Raw genomic sequence first — 19,717 nt, 5'->3', positions numbered from 1 at the left:
AAACAGTAATAAGACCTAAACTGTTACCACACTATCCATAGAAGAGAAACCGTAAATATGTGCTATTCTCTTTTGGTCTCTCTACCAAAGATGATGATTGTGATCTACCGGATTCCTAAACTCCACAACAATCCATACAGCACTACATAGCCGGATTTGCAAAATGTACCATGGAACCTCTTTCAACTCTTTTTAACTGATATACTCACAGCTGCCAATGAGGGTTTCCAGTGTTACCACGACATTTGTTACTCCCGTAGTGGTATTAATTTTATGTTGATCCTGAAAAATTCGGAAGATCTTCTGGAAACCCTCCAATTCCTGACTATTATACATCGTTGTTACTCAAAAAGAAAAGAAAACAAAAACAAAACAAAAACAAAAAAAAACAAAAACAAAAAAAAAACAAAAACAAAACAAAAACAAAAACAAAAAAAAGACAAAACAAAACAAACAAACAAAAAAAAAAAAAAACAAAAAAAAACAAAAAACAAAACAAAACAAAAAAACCAAAAAAAAAAAAAAAATAAATAAAATAAAATAAAAACCGGTACACCTAGATACAAATATGTACTTCTTGGTTGAGATTCCTCGTACTTGTAAAAAAAACAATTCCACATCTACTTCTTAAAATACCGTAGATGTTTTCAACTTTCTGGAATTTTTAATCGACAGCATATTTGTCCAATGTGGTAGACGTGTTTTTCAACAAACAGTCAACATTCTAATGGGAACAAATTGTGCTCCTTTACTTGCTTACCTATTCCTTCACTCTTATGAGCTGACTTTATAGCTGATCTAATCCAAAAGAAGGATTTTTAACGTTTTGTTAGATCCTTTAATCTCAGTTTCCGCTATATAGATGACGTACTGTCGTTAAACAATCCTAGTTTCGAGGATTTGATACATCGCATCTACCTCCAAAGAAATTAAGATAAAGGATATTACAGACACTGACACTGTGAAGTCAGCCTCATATCTTGACCTACATTTAGAAATTGGTGGTAACGGAAAACTATTTATCACATTATTCGAGAAACGCGATGACTTTTCATTCCGTATTATCAACTTTCTATTCATCTGTGGCAACATCTCTTCAGCACCTGCGTATGAAGCTTTCATATCACAACTCATACATTATGCTAGAGCTTGCCGTAACTATGAAGACTTTTTGTATTGCACTAGACTTCTTACAATAAGGTTTCTAGAACAGGGTGTTTTTGCTATAAGATAGAAGTCATCACTACAGAAATTTTATAGTCGTCATCATGAACTCGTGGATCGTTACGGTGTATCCATTTGCCCCATGAAAACTAATTTGTTCAGCGTGTCATTGTTTTCCTTTCGTCTACCATGGACTTGACGACTTTTTATGAGCAACTCGGCGGGTGTTTCTAGAAAAGCAGAGGACGATTACCCTACCGGTGCACCTGGTCCATGCTCCTAGTTTTTAGTGGAGTCCGAATAGCTGTTTTTCATGCTAGAATCAATCTTGGTTCCCTTGATTATTTTTTCAATCGGGGAATTGGGTATGGGTGGTGGTGGTGGTGGTGGTGTGTGTGTGTGTGGGTGGGTATATAATGTGAATGCGGCCGTAAGTGAACTCTTTTGCGCGATGTATGATGTATTCGATCGAGCCCCTAAATAAAAAAATATAGACATGGAAAAATAATTTACTTCATTTACTGATATTATTTCTATTCTGTTATACTAAATTCAGTTAGAGGAACTGCTAATTCTTCAAAAACTTTGGAGGGTTCATATTTTGTTTGTTTCAAGCATATTCCATTGAATCTGTGTCATCTGTTATCGGCGGATCTAATATATAATGTATCCTTTGTTCATGCACTTTTTCCGGCAAGCTTGAAAGGAGTTAAAACGGTTTCCATTGCCACCACATCCCGCGTACAGAAATGTTTTGCATCGCCGTAACTTGTTGTCATAGTAATATTTTGTGGTTCCTTTACTACAGTGGGTTCCTGGGTCCAATGGAAGTTTACAAACTGAAAAATTAACATGTAGTAAGTGGGGATCTATAGAAGGCCCGAGTCCAACTACGAAACATATGAAAATTAATATATCTTACATGTACATGTAAAATACAGCGTTTCGGTATTATATATTTAAATAGCATGTTTCAGTCGTGCAAATTATGTAACAGGGGATTAGTATGGATACTAATTTTTGTTACTAAGTTGTTTTTGGCTTGTATCATAAACTTTGTAATTATTCATTCCAACGTGATTTGTCTTAGGAAGGAAACTCGTATAGAAAATCCAATACTTTCTTTTGTATTTCATTGTCATTAACATCATTTATAACTCCCAAGACCAATAGTTATTTGTTAATTTCTGTTTTCTATAACATTCTAAACAAAATATCAAAAATAAAAATATGTAGGCTTTCCAACCATGTTTCACATTTTGCTTTATTCTGAGCTGGAGCGCTTCTTCATATGTACATGTAGATATTACCAAATACTCTCAAATAACTTGTTTTCCAATTTAGTTAAATATCTAAATTGGTCACTGATTATTAATCTTTGATGAAATATTATATAATTCAGATTTAATAATACTTCTTTGAGTATTAGACACTGAAGACGAACTTGTAGACTGACTCTTGAATTTTTGTATTTGTTATTAAGTGCTTCTCTGTTTAAGAATCAGACAAAATGTGTATAAGGTGTGGCACATAAATGAAAAAAAAAAAAACAAAAAAAAAAAAAAAAAAACGCAGAGATTTTATTGGACCTCATAACCTAAAAATAAGTATCAAACTGTCTGTAAAGATATTGGTAGGTCAAATTCAGTTGAAATGCAATGCGGAAAAATGGCGGAAAAATTCCCCGCACTTCTTCCCTGTATAAGCAGACAAAAAATATATACGGTAGACGCTTCAGGGTTTTTATAGCTTTTCGGGTTTTAACTAGATGTATTGAACACGTTGAATATAGTTGGGGCAAAAAGAACCAAACAGAAAAAAAAGATGTGCCACCCATTGCCTGATTCTGACATAGAATTGTACTTTAATGTTTTTGAAGTTAGAGCGATACGCCCTTAATACAAAAAGTAAAGAAAAATAATAATAAAAATGAAAAGTACCAATTTAAATATATAAAAAAACGGATGACGAGATTGTGATATTTTTTATACATAATCTTGGTTTTTTTACGTGAAGTTCTACGTCACTTTAAAATGTTTTGTTCTATTGTTTTGATTCGTTTCAATATTTTGGGGTGTGAAATAAATTTCCTTTAAGTGAGTTTCATTTTTATACATGAATGATATATGTACAGGCATGAATGAATATCTTTTTGAATTTTTGTACATTATCATACTGGGTATAATCGCTGTTCTGCTGACGGTAACATGTATCTATACACACTTTAAACTTACCGTCACAGAACTTCTTCGTACAAGAAACAGATCCTCCGTAACTACATTTGCACGTGTTACAGCCGTCACCCTTTGGGAAGGTTTCTCCGACATTGTAATATTTACCATCGTATTTGCATTTACAAACTTTGTTAGTACAAGAAACAGTTCCTCCATAAGTACAGGTGCATGTGTTACATCCGTCACTCTTTGGGAAGGTTTCTCCGACGTTGTAATATTTACCATCGTATTTGCATTTACAAATCTTTTTGGTGCAAGAAACGGTCCCTCCGTAGTTACATTTGCACGTGTTACAACCGTCACCCTTAGGAAAGGTTTGTCCGACATTGTTATATTGTCCCTTGTATTCACATTTACAGACCTTTTTGGTACAAGAAACAGTTCCACCATAATTACAGGTACATGTGCTACAGCTGTCACCCTTAGGGAAAGTTTCTCCGACATTGTAATATTTACCATCGTATTTACATTTACAAATTTTGTTAGTACAAGAAACCGTTCCGCCATAATTACAGGTACACGTATTACAGCCGTCACCCTTAGGAAAGGTTTGTCCGACATTGTAATATTGTCCCTTGTATTCACATTTACAGATCTTTTTGGTACAAGAAACGGTTCCACCATAATTACAGGTACATGTGTTACAGCCGTCACCCTTAGGGAAAGTTTGTCCAACGTTGTAATACTGTCCATTGTATTCACACTGGCAAATCTTTTTGGTGCAAGAAACGGTTCCTCCGTAGTTACATTTGCATGTGTTACAGCCGTCACCCTTTGGGAAGGTTTCTCCGACGTTGTAATATTTACCATCGTATTTACATTTACAAATTTTGCTAGTACAAGAAACCGTTCCGCCATAATTACAGGTACAGGTGTTACAACCGTCACCCTTAGGAAAGGTTTGTCCTACGTTGTAATACTGTCCTTTATATTCACATTTACAGACCTTTTTGGTACAAGAAACCGTTCCACCATAATTACAGGTACATGTGTTACAGCCGTCACCCTTTGGGAAGGTTTCTCCGACGTTGTAATATTTACCATCGTATTTACATTTACAAATTTTGCTAGTACAAGAAACCGTTCCGCCATAATTACAGGTACACGTATTACAGCCGTCACCCTTGGGAAAGGTTTGTCCTACGTTGTAATACTGTCCTTTATATTCACATTTACAGATCTTTTTGGTACAAGAAACCGTTCCACCATAATTACAGGTACATGTGTTACAGCCGTCACCCTTAGGGAAAGTTTGTCCAACGTTGTAATATTGTCCCTTGTATTCACACTGGCAAATCTTTTTGGTGCAAGAAACGGTTCCTCCGTAGTTACATTTGCATGTGTTACAGCCGTCACCCTTTGGGAAGGTTTCTCCGACGTTGTAATATTTACCATCGTATTTACATTTACAAATTTTGCTAGTACAAGAAACCGTTCCGCCATAATTACAGGTACACGTATTACAGCCGTCACCCTTAGGAAAGGTTTGTCCTACGTTGTAATACTGTCCTTTATATTCACATTTACAGACCTTTTTGGTACAAGAAACCGTTCCACCATAATTACAGGTACATGTGTTACAGCCGTCACCCTTAGGGAAAGTTTCTCCGACGTTGTAATATTTACCATCGTATTTACATTTACAAATTTTGTTAGTACAAGAAACAGTTCCGCCATAATTACAGGTACACGTATTACAGCCGTCACCCTTAGGAAAGGTTTGTCCGACATTGTAATATTGTCCCTTGTATTCACATTTACAGACTTTTTTGGTACAAGAAACAGTTCCACCATAGTTACAGGTACATGTGTTACAGCCGTCACCCTTAGGGAAAGTTTGTCCAACGTTGTAATATTGTCCATTGTATTCACACTGGCAAATCTTTTTGGTGCAAGAAACGGTTCCTCCGTAGTTACATTTGCATGTGTTACAGCCGTCACCCTTTGGGAAGGTTTCTCCGACGTTGTAATATTTACCATCGTATTTACATTTACAAATTTTGCTAGTACAAGAAACCGTTCCGCCATAATTACAGGTACACGTATTACAGCCGTCACCCTTAGGAAAGGTTTGTCCTACGTTGTAATACTGTCCTTTATATTCACATTTACAGACCTTTTTGGTACAAGAAACCGTTCCACCATAATTACAGGTACATGTGTTACAGCCGTCACCCTTAGGGAAAGTTTCTCCGACGTTGTAATATTTACCATCGTATTTACATTTACAAATTTTGTTAGTACAAGAAACAGTTCCGCCATAATTACAGGTACACGTATTACAGCCGTCACCCTTAGGAAAGGTTTGTCCGACATTGTAATATTGTCCCTTGTATTCACATTTACAGACTTTTTTGGTACAAGAAACAGTTCCACCATAGTTACAGGTACATGTGTTACAGCCGTCACCCTTAGGGAAAGTTTCTCCGACGTTGTAATATTTACCATCGTATTTACATTTACAAATTTTGTTAGTACAAGAAACAGTTCCGCCATAATTACAGGTACATGTGTTACAGCCGTCACCCTTAGGGAAAGTTTGTCCAACGTTGTAATATTGTCCTTTGTATTCACACTGGCAAATCTTTTTGGTGCAAGAAACGGTTCCTCCGTAGTTACATTTGCATGTGTTACAGCCGTCACCCTTTGGGAAGGTTTCTCCGACGTTGTAATATGTACCATCGTATTTACATTTACAAATTTTGCTAGTACAAGAAACCGTTCCGCCATAATTACAGGTACACGTATTACAGCCGTCACCCTTAGGAAAGGTTTGTCCTACGTTGTAATGCTGTCCTTTATATTCACATTTACAGACCTTTTTGGTACAAGAAACCGTTCCACCATAATTACAGGTACATGTGTTACAGCCGTCACCCTTAGGGAAAGTTTGTCCAACGTTGTAATATTGTCCCTTGTATTCACACTGGCAAATCTTTTTGGTGCAAGAAACGGTTCCTCCGTAGTTACATTTGCATGTGTTACAGCCGTCACCCTTTGGGAAGGTTTCTCCGACGTTGTAATATTTACCATCGTATTTACATTTACAAATTTTGCTAGTACAAGAAACCGTTCCGCCATAATTACAGGTACACGTATTACAGCCGTCACCCTTAGGAAAGGTTTGTCCTACGTTGTAATACTGTCCTTTATATTCACATTTACAGACCTTTTTGGTACAAGAAACCGTTCCACCATAATTACAGGTACATGTGTTACAGCCGTCACCCTTTGGGAAGGTTTCTCCGACGTTGTAATATTTACCATCGTATTTACATTTACAAATTTTGTTAGTACAAGAAACAGTTCCGCCATAATTACAGGTACATGTGTTACAGCCGTCACCCTTAGGGAAAGTTTGTCCAACGTTGTAATATTGTCCTTTGTATTCACACTGGCAAATCTTTTTGGTGCAAGAAACGGTTCCTCCGTAGTTACATTTGCATGTGTTACAGCCGTCACCCTTTGGGAAGGTTTCTCCGACGTTGTAATATTTACCATCGTATTTACATTTACAAATTTTGCTAGTACAAGAAACCGTTCCGCCATAATTACAGGTACACGTATTACAGCCGTCACCCTTAGGAAAGGTTTGTCCTACGTTGTAATACTGTCCTTTATATTCACATTTACAGACCTTTTTGGTACAAGAAACGGTTCCTCCGTAGTTACATTTGCATGTGTTACAGCCGTCACCCTTTGGGAAGGTTTCTCCGACGTTGTAATATTTACCATCGTATTTACATTTACAAATTTTGTTAGTACAAGAAACAGTTCCGCCATAATTACAGGTACACGTATTACAGCCGTCACCCTTAGGAAAGGTTTGTCCGACATTGTAATATTGTCCCTTGTATTCACATTTACAGACTTTTTTGGTACAAGAAGCAGTTCCACCATAGTTACAGGTACATGTGTTACAGCCGTCACTCTTAGGGAAAGTTTGTCCAACGTTGTAATATTGTCCATTGTATTCACACTGGCAAATCTTTTTGGTGCAAGAAACGGTTCCTCCGTAGTTACATTTGCATGTGTTACAGCCGTCACCCTTTGGGAAGGTTTCTCCGACGTTGTAATATTTACCATCGTATTTACATTTACAGATTTTGTTAGTACAAGAAACAGTTCCGCCATAATTACAGGTACACGTATTACAGCCGTCACCCTTAGGAAAGGTTTGTCCTACGTTGTAATACTGTCCTTTATATTCACATTTACAGATCTTTTTGGTACAAGAAACCGTTCCACCATAGTTACAGGTACATGTGTTACAGCCGTCACCCTTAGGGAAAGTTTCTCCGACGTTGTAATATTTACCATCGTATTTACATTTACAAATTTTGTTAGTACAAGAAACAGTTCCGCCATAATTACAGGTACATGTGTTACAGCCGTCACCCTTAGGGAAAGTTTGTCCAACGTTGTAATATTGTCCCTTGTATTCACACTGGCAAATCTTTTTGGTGCAAGAAACGGTTCCTCCGTAGTTACATTTGCATGTGTTACAGCCGTCACCCTTTGGGAAGGTTTCTCCGACGTTGTAATATTTACCATCGTATTTACATTTACAAATTTTGTTGGTACAAGAAACTTTTCCTTTTGTTAGACATGTGCATGTATTACATCCATCGGCTGATTTAAAAGTTTGTCCAATATTATATTCAGTTCCCTTATACACACAACCACATTTGACATCAACGCAGGAGATAAAACCATATTGTTTGCAGTAGCACTTCTTGCAGCCGTCATTTTTGTAAAAGATATCACCTTCATTGTAAATCTTCGAGCCATCTTTACACCCTGTAGTAATGTAAATTAAAATATGATGTTACTAATAGCGACAAAAAGATACCGAAACCGATATGAATATGAACACTATTCATTTCATTTCAAATCCAAATTTTTTTTAGAAATTACTGTAAATTAAGTGATTTTGTCGTGGATTTATTCCGATTATAGTCACCAATAATAGGGTGCGTATGGAAGTCTATTTCTGTCATCAAGATAAATAAAAGTCGCGAAAAATTATCCCGAAAAGTCGTGATGGTGTATTTGTCGACATAAATGACAATTTCATCTCAAAAAGTCACGATAATTTTTCGTGATAGTTAAGATAATTATGTCGACCGTTCGAGTTAATTATCATGACTTATAGAGAGTCATGCCAATATGTAGCTTTGACATAAATATTTTTGCGAAAGCTTTTTACCAAAATCACGACATTACAGCTAATTTTTGTGACAAAATGGAGACAAGTTATCTCAACTTGTCGTGAACGTATTGATATCTGTCGACATGAAGTATCGCAATTTTATAGTTTAAAGTTATGAAAATGCCGAGTAGTGTCAGCTACAAAATGTATATATTGTGATAAATCATATTGACTTTTTTGTGAAATAGCTTGAATTGTTGACGTAATATTTCGACGAACGTGAAATTTTGTCATAAGTTATCGTAACTTACCACGAAAAACTAGCTTTTGTCGAGATATAAAGTCAATAAGTCAAGCTATTTCACGAAAAAGTCAACATAATATATCGTAATTCACATGTTTTGTTGTTGACACTACTTTTCACAACTTTAAATTCTCAGATTGCGATAGTTTATGTCGACAAATATCTTAGACATCACAACTTTTACGAACAGTTGAAATAATAAATCACGATTTGTCATGATAATTAGCACATAAAGTCGTTGTATTAATATAAAGTTGTCACATCTTATCGTGAAAATATTTTATGTCAAAGGCATAAGTTGTCGTCGGTTCCCTTAAAGTCGCGATAATTCATGTTATTATATCGAACGGTCGACATAATTATCTTAACTATTGCGAAAAATTATCGCGACTTTTTGAGATAAAATTGTCATTTATGTCGACAAAATACCCAAATTATCACGACTTTTCGAGATAATTTTTCGCGACATTTACTTATCACGATGACAGCAATAAACTTCCATACAAAGGCACAAGTTGTCGTCGGTTCCCTTAAAGTCACGGTAATTTATGTTATTATATCGAACGATCGACATAATTATATTTACTATTGCAAAAAATTATCGTGACATTTTGAGATAAAATTGTCATTTATGTCGACAAAATACCCAAATTATCACGACTTTTCGAGATAATTTTTCGCGACATTTACTTATCACGATGAGATTCGCCAATATGTTTAAATATGTACAATTGGGATTTTTCTTTGTTTGCAGTTAATATATTCCTAGCGACAGATCTTCACCTTCAATTAACAAATACATCACGAAAACTCCATTTTTTTTATTGCTGGTCATTTATGCCGCATTGTTTTACCCCGAGCGATAGGAAGGGAGTAAATAATAACATAAAAGGCCAGCCCGTGGTAAAACAACGATAAAATGGATTTATTTCTATTCTAGTTTCTTCAAATTTTTGAATAGAAACAGTCTATGAGAATGTTGGTCATGTGTCTATCACTTTTTTTACCATGGCTGTGGTCTAAAGAGCTCTGAAGCGCGTCATAAAAGAATTAAAGTTTATTCTGTTAATTGGGATCTTGAAATACAAAAAAAAAAAAAAAAAAGTTTTATACGCCCCCGAGCGTAAATGGCTGTATTATCAACTAGGACATGTATACTTATGGGCAGAAAAGGCATCAATATCCAGTTTGTGCATGTAAATTCAGGAATTTAAAAACAGTACATTGGCAGCTGCATTTTCGTACACTTCGACAAAAAATAAATGATGCATGTCACAACAAATCAATATTATACAACGTCTCAGAATGTGACGACTCTATTCTCTACACTGCTCCATCGGATCAAATTGATACAGGGAAGATATATTGATTTGTTGTGACATGCATCATTAATTTGATCCTCTATCCTACATAATAACACCTAGATGAACTGTTCCGTACTACTATACATCGTGTACTAAGTTACAGCCCTAGATTAATCCTACCAGGAGGAATCACTCGGCCAACGAAAGCTATATTTTTATATAGTCTAGCTGGCCGAATCGTCTAGGGCGCTGGACTTAGTGCAGGCTGTGTTGCCATAGATGTCACAGCGGTATAAGTTCGAGTCCCGCGGAGGGAACGACAAAAATTTGATTCGCAAATTTGACAGTTCTAACATCGTTGGGAATTTTTCAGACCTATATATATGTGTGTGTTGTCAAGTCATGTGAATATCTTCTATCTGTATGTTGTACGTGTTGCCTTGTATCAGTAAAAATTTTTTGAGGTTAAATTTGGAAATATTCTTCTACAGTGGGTAAAATGTGGATAGCTTGTGTGGTAAAATTAGGGAGACATTACAGTTTCAACCTAAAAGCGCCAAAATCTATCCCTGGCAACCCATGTTTTGCAAATTTTCGGGGGGGGGGGCGCCCGCCCGCCACGCCCCGCCTGAATCCGCCCCTTTGTATGGAGAGGACATATATATTGGCGTTACCTGCTATCCAATCCTATTCAATTTATTTATTGAATAAAATATGTTTAAATCATCAAATCAGAGCTGACAAAAAAAATATCAGTTGTTTTTTATTAATGTTTCGTAGCGTTAAAAGGTTTCACTTTCATCATATTATATATAATTGTAAATTTCGATATGCTGTACACATGTTTCAAGGAGTAACCTCTCATCAACCGCATTGAAATAAAAAATGTAGGAAGATCATAATCAAAATATTAGTTGTATACAATAAGTACTCATAATCAAAACTACCGGAAAAGGAAGTTAAATCCATCACCGAGAGGTTCTACCTCATTCAGTGCAAGGAATGAAGCCTCAGTGTTTTACGTATTTTTAAATTTGGAATACTTCATGATTTCATAAACAGGGTAGATAAGTCTGACTACTGGGTTGGTAGAAATAAAGAAAACAATGTCACATACTATAGATGGTTGAGCATTAGCTTGGGGAACTAATAGCTTCTAATGTAGATCAATCATATCGCTTAACATATAACACGGTTTCTTGTATTACATCCTTTAATGTAGACAATCTTAGTCGAGATAAAATATCTCAATATCAAAACTATTAGCTGGTTGCGTATTTTACTTAAGTAGCAGTCTTTGTAAGAATCGTGCAAATTCTGTAAAATGTGATACACCTCATAAAAAACTACATATTTTTTTTTATGTTAAGTTGCTTTATACGTCTATATGATGAAATGTATAATTATTCATTCCAATCTGTCTGTTTTTAAGAGATAATCTACATAAAAAATCCAATAGTTTCAATGGTATGTTAGTGTAATCTCCCTTAATTTTGAAATCTAAAGTACATTCCATATGAATTTTATCTCATATGAACAAAGGTTATATGAATAACATGTTACATTCTAATTACAATGACATTTTAAACAAAATATCAAAAAATGAAAACATGTAGGCTTTCCAACCACGAATCACATTTTGCATGATTCTTACGTAAAGTGTTACTAAAAAGATAAAGAAAACATGAAATGAATTGGATTGCACAGCACAGGTACGAAGTTACAATTGCCAATTAAAGCATTGACAGAGGAGTGTAAAGCTGCAAAGACCAGACAGGTTATAACTGAGAGAGACAGGAACGATGCAAAAGTGAGAGGCGCAAAAGTTAAGATAAAACCAGAGGGAATGGAAAGCAGAAGATAGGACCAGACTAAGACACCAAGTCATTATTGGTGTAAACGAGCTTGGTAGACATATGTGACATCAACGCCAAGGTAGGACATAGTAAATTTGAAGAGTCGAAGGGAACTGATACAACAAGAGATGCGTCTGATTGAAAAGGCAATTAGAATTTTCTTTTGAGATTCAATCCTTGAACCGATCAGCGCAACGATTTGACGGATCGATGACCGTTGACTGATTGATCGCTGACGGATCGATAACTGATGACCGGTGACCGATCTGATCGCAGTTTTGTTATGTAAAATGATGTAAGATTTGTTTGAAATGAAAGTAATGTAAAATAAAAGTATAAATTGATTTTTAAATCTATTACATTATGTAAATATGTGTAAAACTGATAAAGAAAACAACAAAAAACGTAAACAACGGTGACCGCTCTGTGGTCACGTAATGCGATCACAGGTATAATGGATCGGTTTGACGGATCGATGACTGACTGGAAACTGATCGATGACCGATCGCAATTTTTGTTGCACGGATCGGTTCAGGTATTGTATGACATTCTACAAAGCCCATATAATCACCATTCATGGGGTTTGATAGCGGACGACCAAAACTACGTTCTCTGCAAAAGCAAACTTATTACGTTAAGGCATATATCGTCGGCATGCCCAGTGGCGTTGAGTGTTGGTAGATATACATGGAGACATTAAAGATGGTAATAGCAAAGTGGTAAACCATAATTTTGGGAGGGTTTGAGAAAAAGCAACCGAGCAGAAAGTGTAGGCATATTTTTAACAATATCAGACGACTGGTAAATGACTGTAAACCTTCAGCAGCGCATGTGTTTAGCTGTAGAATTAGCAGCAACAATGTTGATTTTAGACATAGAGCTATGTTCGATGGGAAACAGACAGGAAGCCTTGTCGGATCTTACAGTCCCTTGAAAAGAAATGATGAAGGAGGCTAACAAAAGATAGACTGCAAAATACCAGCAACACGTAGATGATTGTAAATAGCGTGGAATGGAGGACTTGAAGGACACTCATTGTTGCAGGCACTTAGGACTTTGGGAGTGGTTGGTAGAGAGAAGAAGAGGCATATTTCAAAAGTGTGCAGAGAGGCAGAAGTTGCATCCCGTCGGACTTGGAGAAGGAGAGAGAAAATGCAGTTAAATAATGAAAATTGATAGTAATGAAAAATATGCCATGGACTAAGATTATACTTTGAAGCGTTAGAACAGAACAGCTGTTACATTAGCCGAAACTTCGAAGTTGTGTAGGCCATCCAGTTCCTGGTTCAGACTGGTTACCTGAGCCGATGCATCACTGGAGGTTGCTAGATTGTGGTGGAATAGCACCGAAACAGCCAAGGAAGAAGGACTCCATCTGATTAGCGTTCCTTAGATGTCTAAAAGGTAATGAGTTTTTTTTTTAATTTACTTAACGTACAATCGAAACACAAGTAAAAGGAAGGTTAATATTAAGGCGCTTTAATTGGACGACAGTAGTGTTCAAGTTAACTAAATAGGAAGACTATTAAATAATTCAAACAAAACAGATTGTAAACTTTCCCGTTGGATTCTTTAATCCCATCTTTTAGAGGAAATTGATATCGTGGTAAAACATTCGGTGCCCAAGTATATTAGAACACTTGTTTTAAGACACTCGGGTAGACTTTTACAATGCGAATTTTTACTAATGCGATCGTCGGACTATCGTATTTTTACAAAAAAAATGTCTTAAAATATCTAAACTGCCGCGTCTATTTATTTGGAAGTTACATCCAGCACAAAGAAGTAATACCAAGTGTTGTCCAAAAATGAACCTCAGTGTGCTAGGGATTTTTTATTTTGTAATACTGCGAATTTTGTAAAATAATCTGTAATATAAAATCATTGGAAAAAAAATGAAATACAGAGTTAAATGCTATTTAAATTTGGGAATTCTTTTGTGTAATTGTAACAGGGAGTAGTCATCTGCGTTCATGGGAGGAATTATCATCTTCGTCGATACATCTTTTTGATAAAACTGATGTTTATTATACAGTGTTTTTTTGATAATATTGTTTTAAAAATAATTGCAAGGGATTTAATATATTGAATTGAAGACTGGAAGAGAGTGAAAAAAAACCCACACATTCTGCGCAAAAGACTTTTGTTTTTTTTTATTTACAAAACCTATCGTTCACAAATACAAAATTTGAATCGGCACAGTCGGAGAGTATTTAAATGTCCTTCACTACACAAAATAAACAACGAATTTTATCCCGCATGACCAACATGTAAAGAATATCACAGCGTGTAGATTTGAAGGATCACTAAATACAACTTAGATGTATATAGACATTCATTGTTTAATATAGAAGCAGAAAGTTTTTTTCAAAAAATTATTTATGTTGTCGAAGCTCTTTCCACCTTCAACATAATGTTATATCCCATGAATCAAAATACTAGTTCGACTAGTAGTACTTCTAGCGACATTATTTCATGACCCCTTTGGTCTATTTCTAGTTCGACTAGTAGTACTTCTAACGACATTATTTTATGACCCCTTTGGTCTATTTCTAGTTACATTGGCCCGCACCATTTACAGTAAGGGCACACTATCTTTAAAAAAAAAATCCAGCAAAGTTTGGTTCTTTTTTGTGAGGTTGTTTCAAGGGTGAATAGGTTTGGAAATAAAAGTATGAAAACAGAACAAAAAGTATTTAAATTGTTGATTCAGGTGAAATTACCCCAAAAGGAAATGTACATTTTCTTACATTTTGACTGATGAAAGTACTTGTCCTGCGAGTAATCTTGTCAATTGTCATCTGGAATTTTGTGTGGTAGTCACAGCGAAGAAGAAATTTAACAGACGACGACAGATGCATATAATGACGATAGTTCATATTGCCTTCAGCCAGATATGCTAAAGTGTAAAATATATAAATGAAGAACAAGGTGGAAGGGCTAGGAGCAAATTTGAATTAAAAGTAGGACGATGATGTATAGTTAAAAAATACATGATAAAAAGTCAGGTAAATCAAGGCCATGTAAGAGTAAAATATAAAAGTCAGGTAAGTCCCCCAATAGAAATCACATGGTTGCTCCTTTACTGAAGACGCCATGGAATGTTGTGGATTACTTTTATAGTAGACAAACTAATATGAAAATATACAGTGTAATCTTAAAAAATAATATATTTTTTTTAATTTTAAGTGCTATCAAAACGTATGTCCTCAAGTTGCAAGAAAGTTTTATCATATCCCATTTTATTAATTGTGGGCTATATTGAAATTATCGTGACAGTCCGTCAGACCGTCCTTCCAATACACATTTCTGTAAAAGAATTCTCAGCTTCTTTTGGAACCAATACTTAGATATTTAGTATATCAATTTCGGATTAATACTCGAATCGTGCCTACCCTTTTCAGATGACTCTTTCTTTCCTGTTTATCGTACGACTAAGATACTTTTAAGTAACATATTTCTTGGTTTCTATCGGCCAATATAATATGTATATTACTTGCACCGTGTCTCTCATTACAGAAATATTTGAGTTTATTAAGCTACTAATTGTTAATCCCTAGACTTTAAGTGGTATCTATTAAAACTTTGATTATGTCTAAGGAGGTAGACCTAGGGTAAGGGACACAACTCTTGTAAATCAATAGAACGTTTATATTGAGCATTTTACATCAATCTCATGTAAGCAACAAATAACTTTGACTCATTTCATTCTGTTTCAAATTGATCTGCATTCAGATTCATAAGTGAAATTTAATATGATACAAACATATTACTGAATTCAAGAGTTATGTCCCTTACCCCTAAAGTACTTTTGTAGTTTTAAATAAAAAGTGACAAGCTTTTATCGACCTTCCATGTAATATAAATCTTCGTATTAAGTCACTATTAATTTAGGAACTAAAATAATAAATCAAAGACAACCACGAAACTTGACATGTATTCAATCTTGTATGTCTTTCTTCTTGCTTTTGGTTCGTATGTTATTTGATAATATTTGAACAAATTCATTGAACAACATGTAGATGTACTGCATGCCGATTTCTTTATATAAAATTAGTATTTTTGTTTTTGAAAACTGAAAGTTTCTTATTTCGATTCGTTTGATAATGAGTACATGTACATACTATCTCTTGAAGCCTATTTGTTTTTCTTTTATCTTAATTGTCCAATGTGGTTGGTTCGAATACTACTGACGACGATTACCCCATTGATGTGTGTAGCATACCAAAAGCTGCAATCGTTAGATTAGATTATTACTGTTTCGAATTTCTTATCACGATATTTAAGCCTATGTTATAATTTATGTGCGTCGTTGTCGTCATGAACATTCATAAACCACATTGTCTACCCCGTTCAGGTCCGGGTGTTAAAAGAATAGGCCTGTAGCAGCGCTAAGCTTGTCGTAAAAGGCGATTAAATAGTGCTCAGAACTATGTGCACACAGCAACTGGGTTGTGTGTCCCAGGTGGTGGAATGGGGTACCCCTGGCGTGTTACATGCTGGGGTTGTCAGGCTATAATACGGAAAATCTGACCGCAAACCATAGTGATGCACCGTGTTGGGAAAGATGCCACGTTCCTCGCACGTTAAAGAACCCTACTGTGGTATTCTTCCGAGAAGGAACCGTTTGGCTCCGGTACAGGAGGCTAAATTGCCCGACCTACCCACCTCTCCCTATTTCCAGTGGCAATCAAAATTTGTTGACCCCATTTTCCTTGTGTCCCATCCCATTTTTTATTTCAGCATCATTTCATGTTTATTTTACCATCCACTTCATGTTCATCGCCTGAACATAGCTGAAATACTGCTGCTCGGGCGTTGAATCCCATCAATCAATCAATCAATCAATCAATCAATCAATCAATCAATTAACCAATCAATCAATCGTCCTGAAGCCTCATTGCTTTGTTATTTAATTGAGTCATCAGTATTCTTTAGAAATCTCCTTAAGTAGCTGTCTTTGTAAGAATCATGCAAAATCTGAAAAATGCGGTACACACATATTTTTATTTTTGATATTAAGTTGTTTTACTGGTCTATACTGTGAAATGTGTAATATTTCATTCACATCTGTTTTTAGGAGATAATCAACACTGAAAATCCAATAGATTCTATTGTATTTTAGTGTCATTTTTTTCCCTTAATTTTGAAATATTTCTATCTTCTAACAACATGGGTTATATGAAAAACTTAATGCTAATTTCTGTTTATTATGGCAGTTCAAACCAAATATCAAAAATAAAAATATGTGGGCTCTTTACCCATGAATCATATTTTGCATGATCCTTAGCCAAAGTACTACTTAAAAAGTTATGAACACAACGTCTGTTTCGCACCTATAAAACAAAGACGCCCCCCCCCTAAAAAAATGATAAAAAAACACAAAAATTAAAAAAAACCCTAAAAAATCTGAATAAACTTACCTGGTGTTGTTAAGTACTGCGGGGTTGACTGAACCTGTAAAAAAATATTTCTTAAATTGATGTCCATACAAAATAATACATTACTTTTCGGCATTTCTTATTGTATTAAGTGTGGTGTCCTTGAAATAACATTTGGAGTATTTTTGTGAACCCACCTATGATTTTGTTGGATAATACTTTGTAAACAGCCAAGCATTACTGTACACATGTAAATTTTCGCGGATTCTGGCCAGTGAATATATTTGTGAGTATCAATTTCTTAAAAGTTGTTAAATTTCGAGGAATCTGACCAGTGAACATATTCGCCATTACCATTAAAAATGGTAATAGTTATGTAGTGTTTTAAAGCAGTTTCAGGAATATTATTTTTCGCAATCTTCTGTCCACCTCGAAAATAGTGAAAATTAATACGTTTGCAGTACTTCACATAACTGGTCAGTGCAGTTGTACCATTGATGTAAGATAATTTCCTTGATCATGTTACAATAAGCCTTTAATAGCCAACTGGGTCCATCATGAATTTTTGGACCTAATTCCAATAAGATCTTGAAACATCCCCTAAATCTGCCTTTTAAGGACCGCAGAAAGTAGTGTCATGAAGTTGATTTTTTAATCCTCTTTTAACTGTATTATTAGTTGCAAATTAATGGTTGACTTTGAGTTACTTAAAGTCAGTGTTTGAATGACATTTATTTTGTATTAATGATATCGGAAATGTGGAAAAAGACAGCCGTACATAAACAAATAATGATTCACGAATGGCGAAATCAAATAACAAAGACAATCAATTGAGGCCATAGAACTTTGCTTTCAAATCTTTAACGTCTCGGTGCATGTCCAAGAAACAGTTACAATTTTGAATCCGAAGTGTTCTGGTGCTTACATTTTAACTGAAATGATGAATTTATCGCACACATTTTAAAATCAGTTTACGCAAAATTAGAGAAGTTTTTCCCCATCACATTTCAAATCAATTCACTCGTAGTATTTTATGGAAGACGGTATAATTTCATTGAAGGAAAATGAAATCATAGGAACACAAAAAGTGTTCTGAAAGATTACGCCCATTGGTTGTATTACCACTGTTAACCTCCGTGTTCTTAGTAAGAAAGTAAGAAATTAAAGAGTTTTGTCTTTTGAACTTATTCCAAAACGGGTGTTAAGCTTTGTTTTGTGCATTGACTGTTCCGACGTAAAAACCGTGAAAAATAGTATCCGAAAAAATGATTTTCAACACTGTATAACGCTTATCAGTTTTTAAACCTTGAAAATTGAAACTCGCTAATATGTTCCCTCGACACAATTTGCAAAAATTAACAAATTAACACATTTACAGCATTTGAGCCAACAAAATACTTACATATATAAAGAGAAAACAAATCACTACAAATGAGCCTAAACCTCCCATTATGGTTAAAACTTATTCTGAACATACCATCTGCAACCGAATAATCTTACTTTTATACAACTTTTTAAAAGTTTTCAACGATTATTATGTAAATGATCATTTGATTGTTTTACCGGTCGTTAATGATATCCTCTTATAGAACATTAAATTCATGATGTAAATGGTCTTGACCCATGGCATTATAGTAAATATTTACTACACTTATCTGAACTCTTTTTTACTGAAAAATCTTCAAAAAAGACTTTGTTTTATGAGTGATTTAACTCTGCCAATATGAATTTTATTACAAAATTATACAGCTTTTGACTTAATCGGTCAAATATTATTATAATTTTACTAATCTTATTATTTTTCTATACTTATGACATTGTATATTGTAACAGTCTTGATTGAATAATGCAAGAAAAGTGTTTATTCAACATAGTTTTATTTTTCGGTGACTTTTAAAATAAAAGATTAGACTATTTTCCTCTTTTGAATTTTTAACGGAATGCTCATTTGAAATTGAAATAGAGTTTTATGTAACAGGCGGATATGCTAAATATAGATATTTTATCACAGTAAATTCAAACATTATTTATGAAGTATGAAGAGACAGACCTGAATATTGCATGAAAATAATATATCCCCTACCTAAGACATAATGGAAGACGTAAAGAGGCTGTCCATGTAAAAAATCAGGCAGATCCTATGTCATAGTTGGCATAGTGAAATTTTTATCCCACTTTGTCAAGTAGAAAATGAATGGCTCAGAATTTGACTTTAAAATTTACCAAAAATATAAGTCTCACTAACCACTTCCAGGTCAAATAGCCATTTTATTTAGTACCAAAAACACACTGAATATATATCTATGTATTGTACAGGAGTAA

General features: G+C 34.8%; 1 protein-coding gene across 1 annotated transcript; it reads right to left on the bottom strand.

Moving 5' to 3' along the window:
- Positions 1 to 1,681: 1,681 nt before the first annotated feature.
- LOC148607390 (uncharacterized) lies at positions 1,682 to 18,895 on the bottom strand. The gene is made up of 4 exons (XM_088544630.1): positions 18,798 to 18,895; positions 17,438 to 17,471; positions 3,399 to 8,198; positions 1,682 to 2,003 (listed from the first exon to the last, which is right to left on the bottom strand). Exons 1-4 carry the CDS (start codon positions 18,843 to 18,845, stop codon positions 1,819 to 1,821), a joined length of 5,067 nt encoding a protein of 1,688 aa, XP_088400756.1. The 5' UTR covers positions 18,846 to 18,895; the 3' UTR covers positions 1,682 to 1,818.
- Positions 18,896 to 19,717: the final 822 nt, after the last annotated feature.

Source organism: Perna viridis, chromosome 9, assembly GCF_037379345.1.
Source record: "Perna viridis isolate PV_CMFRI_1.1 ecotype Kerala chromosome 9, ASM3737934v1, whole genome shotgun sequence".
Taxonomy (NCBI): Eukaryota; Metazoa; Mollusca; class Bivalvia; order Mytilida; family Mytilidae; genus Perna; species Perna viridis.
The sequence above is the reverse complement of the archived record's forward strand: the minus strand, read 5'-3'. Positions and strand labels throughout refer to the sequence as shown.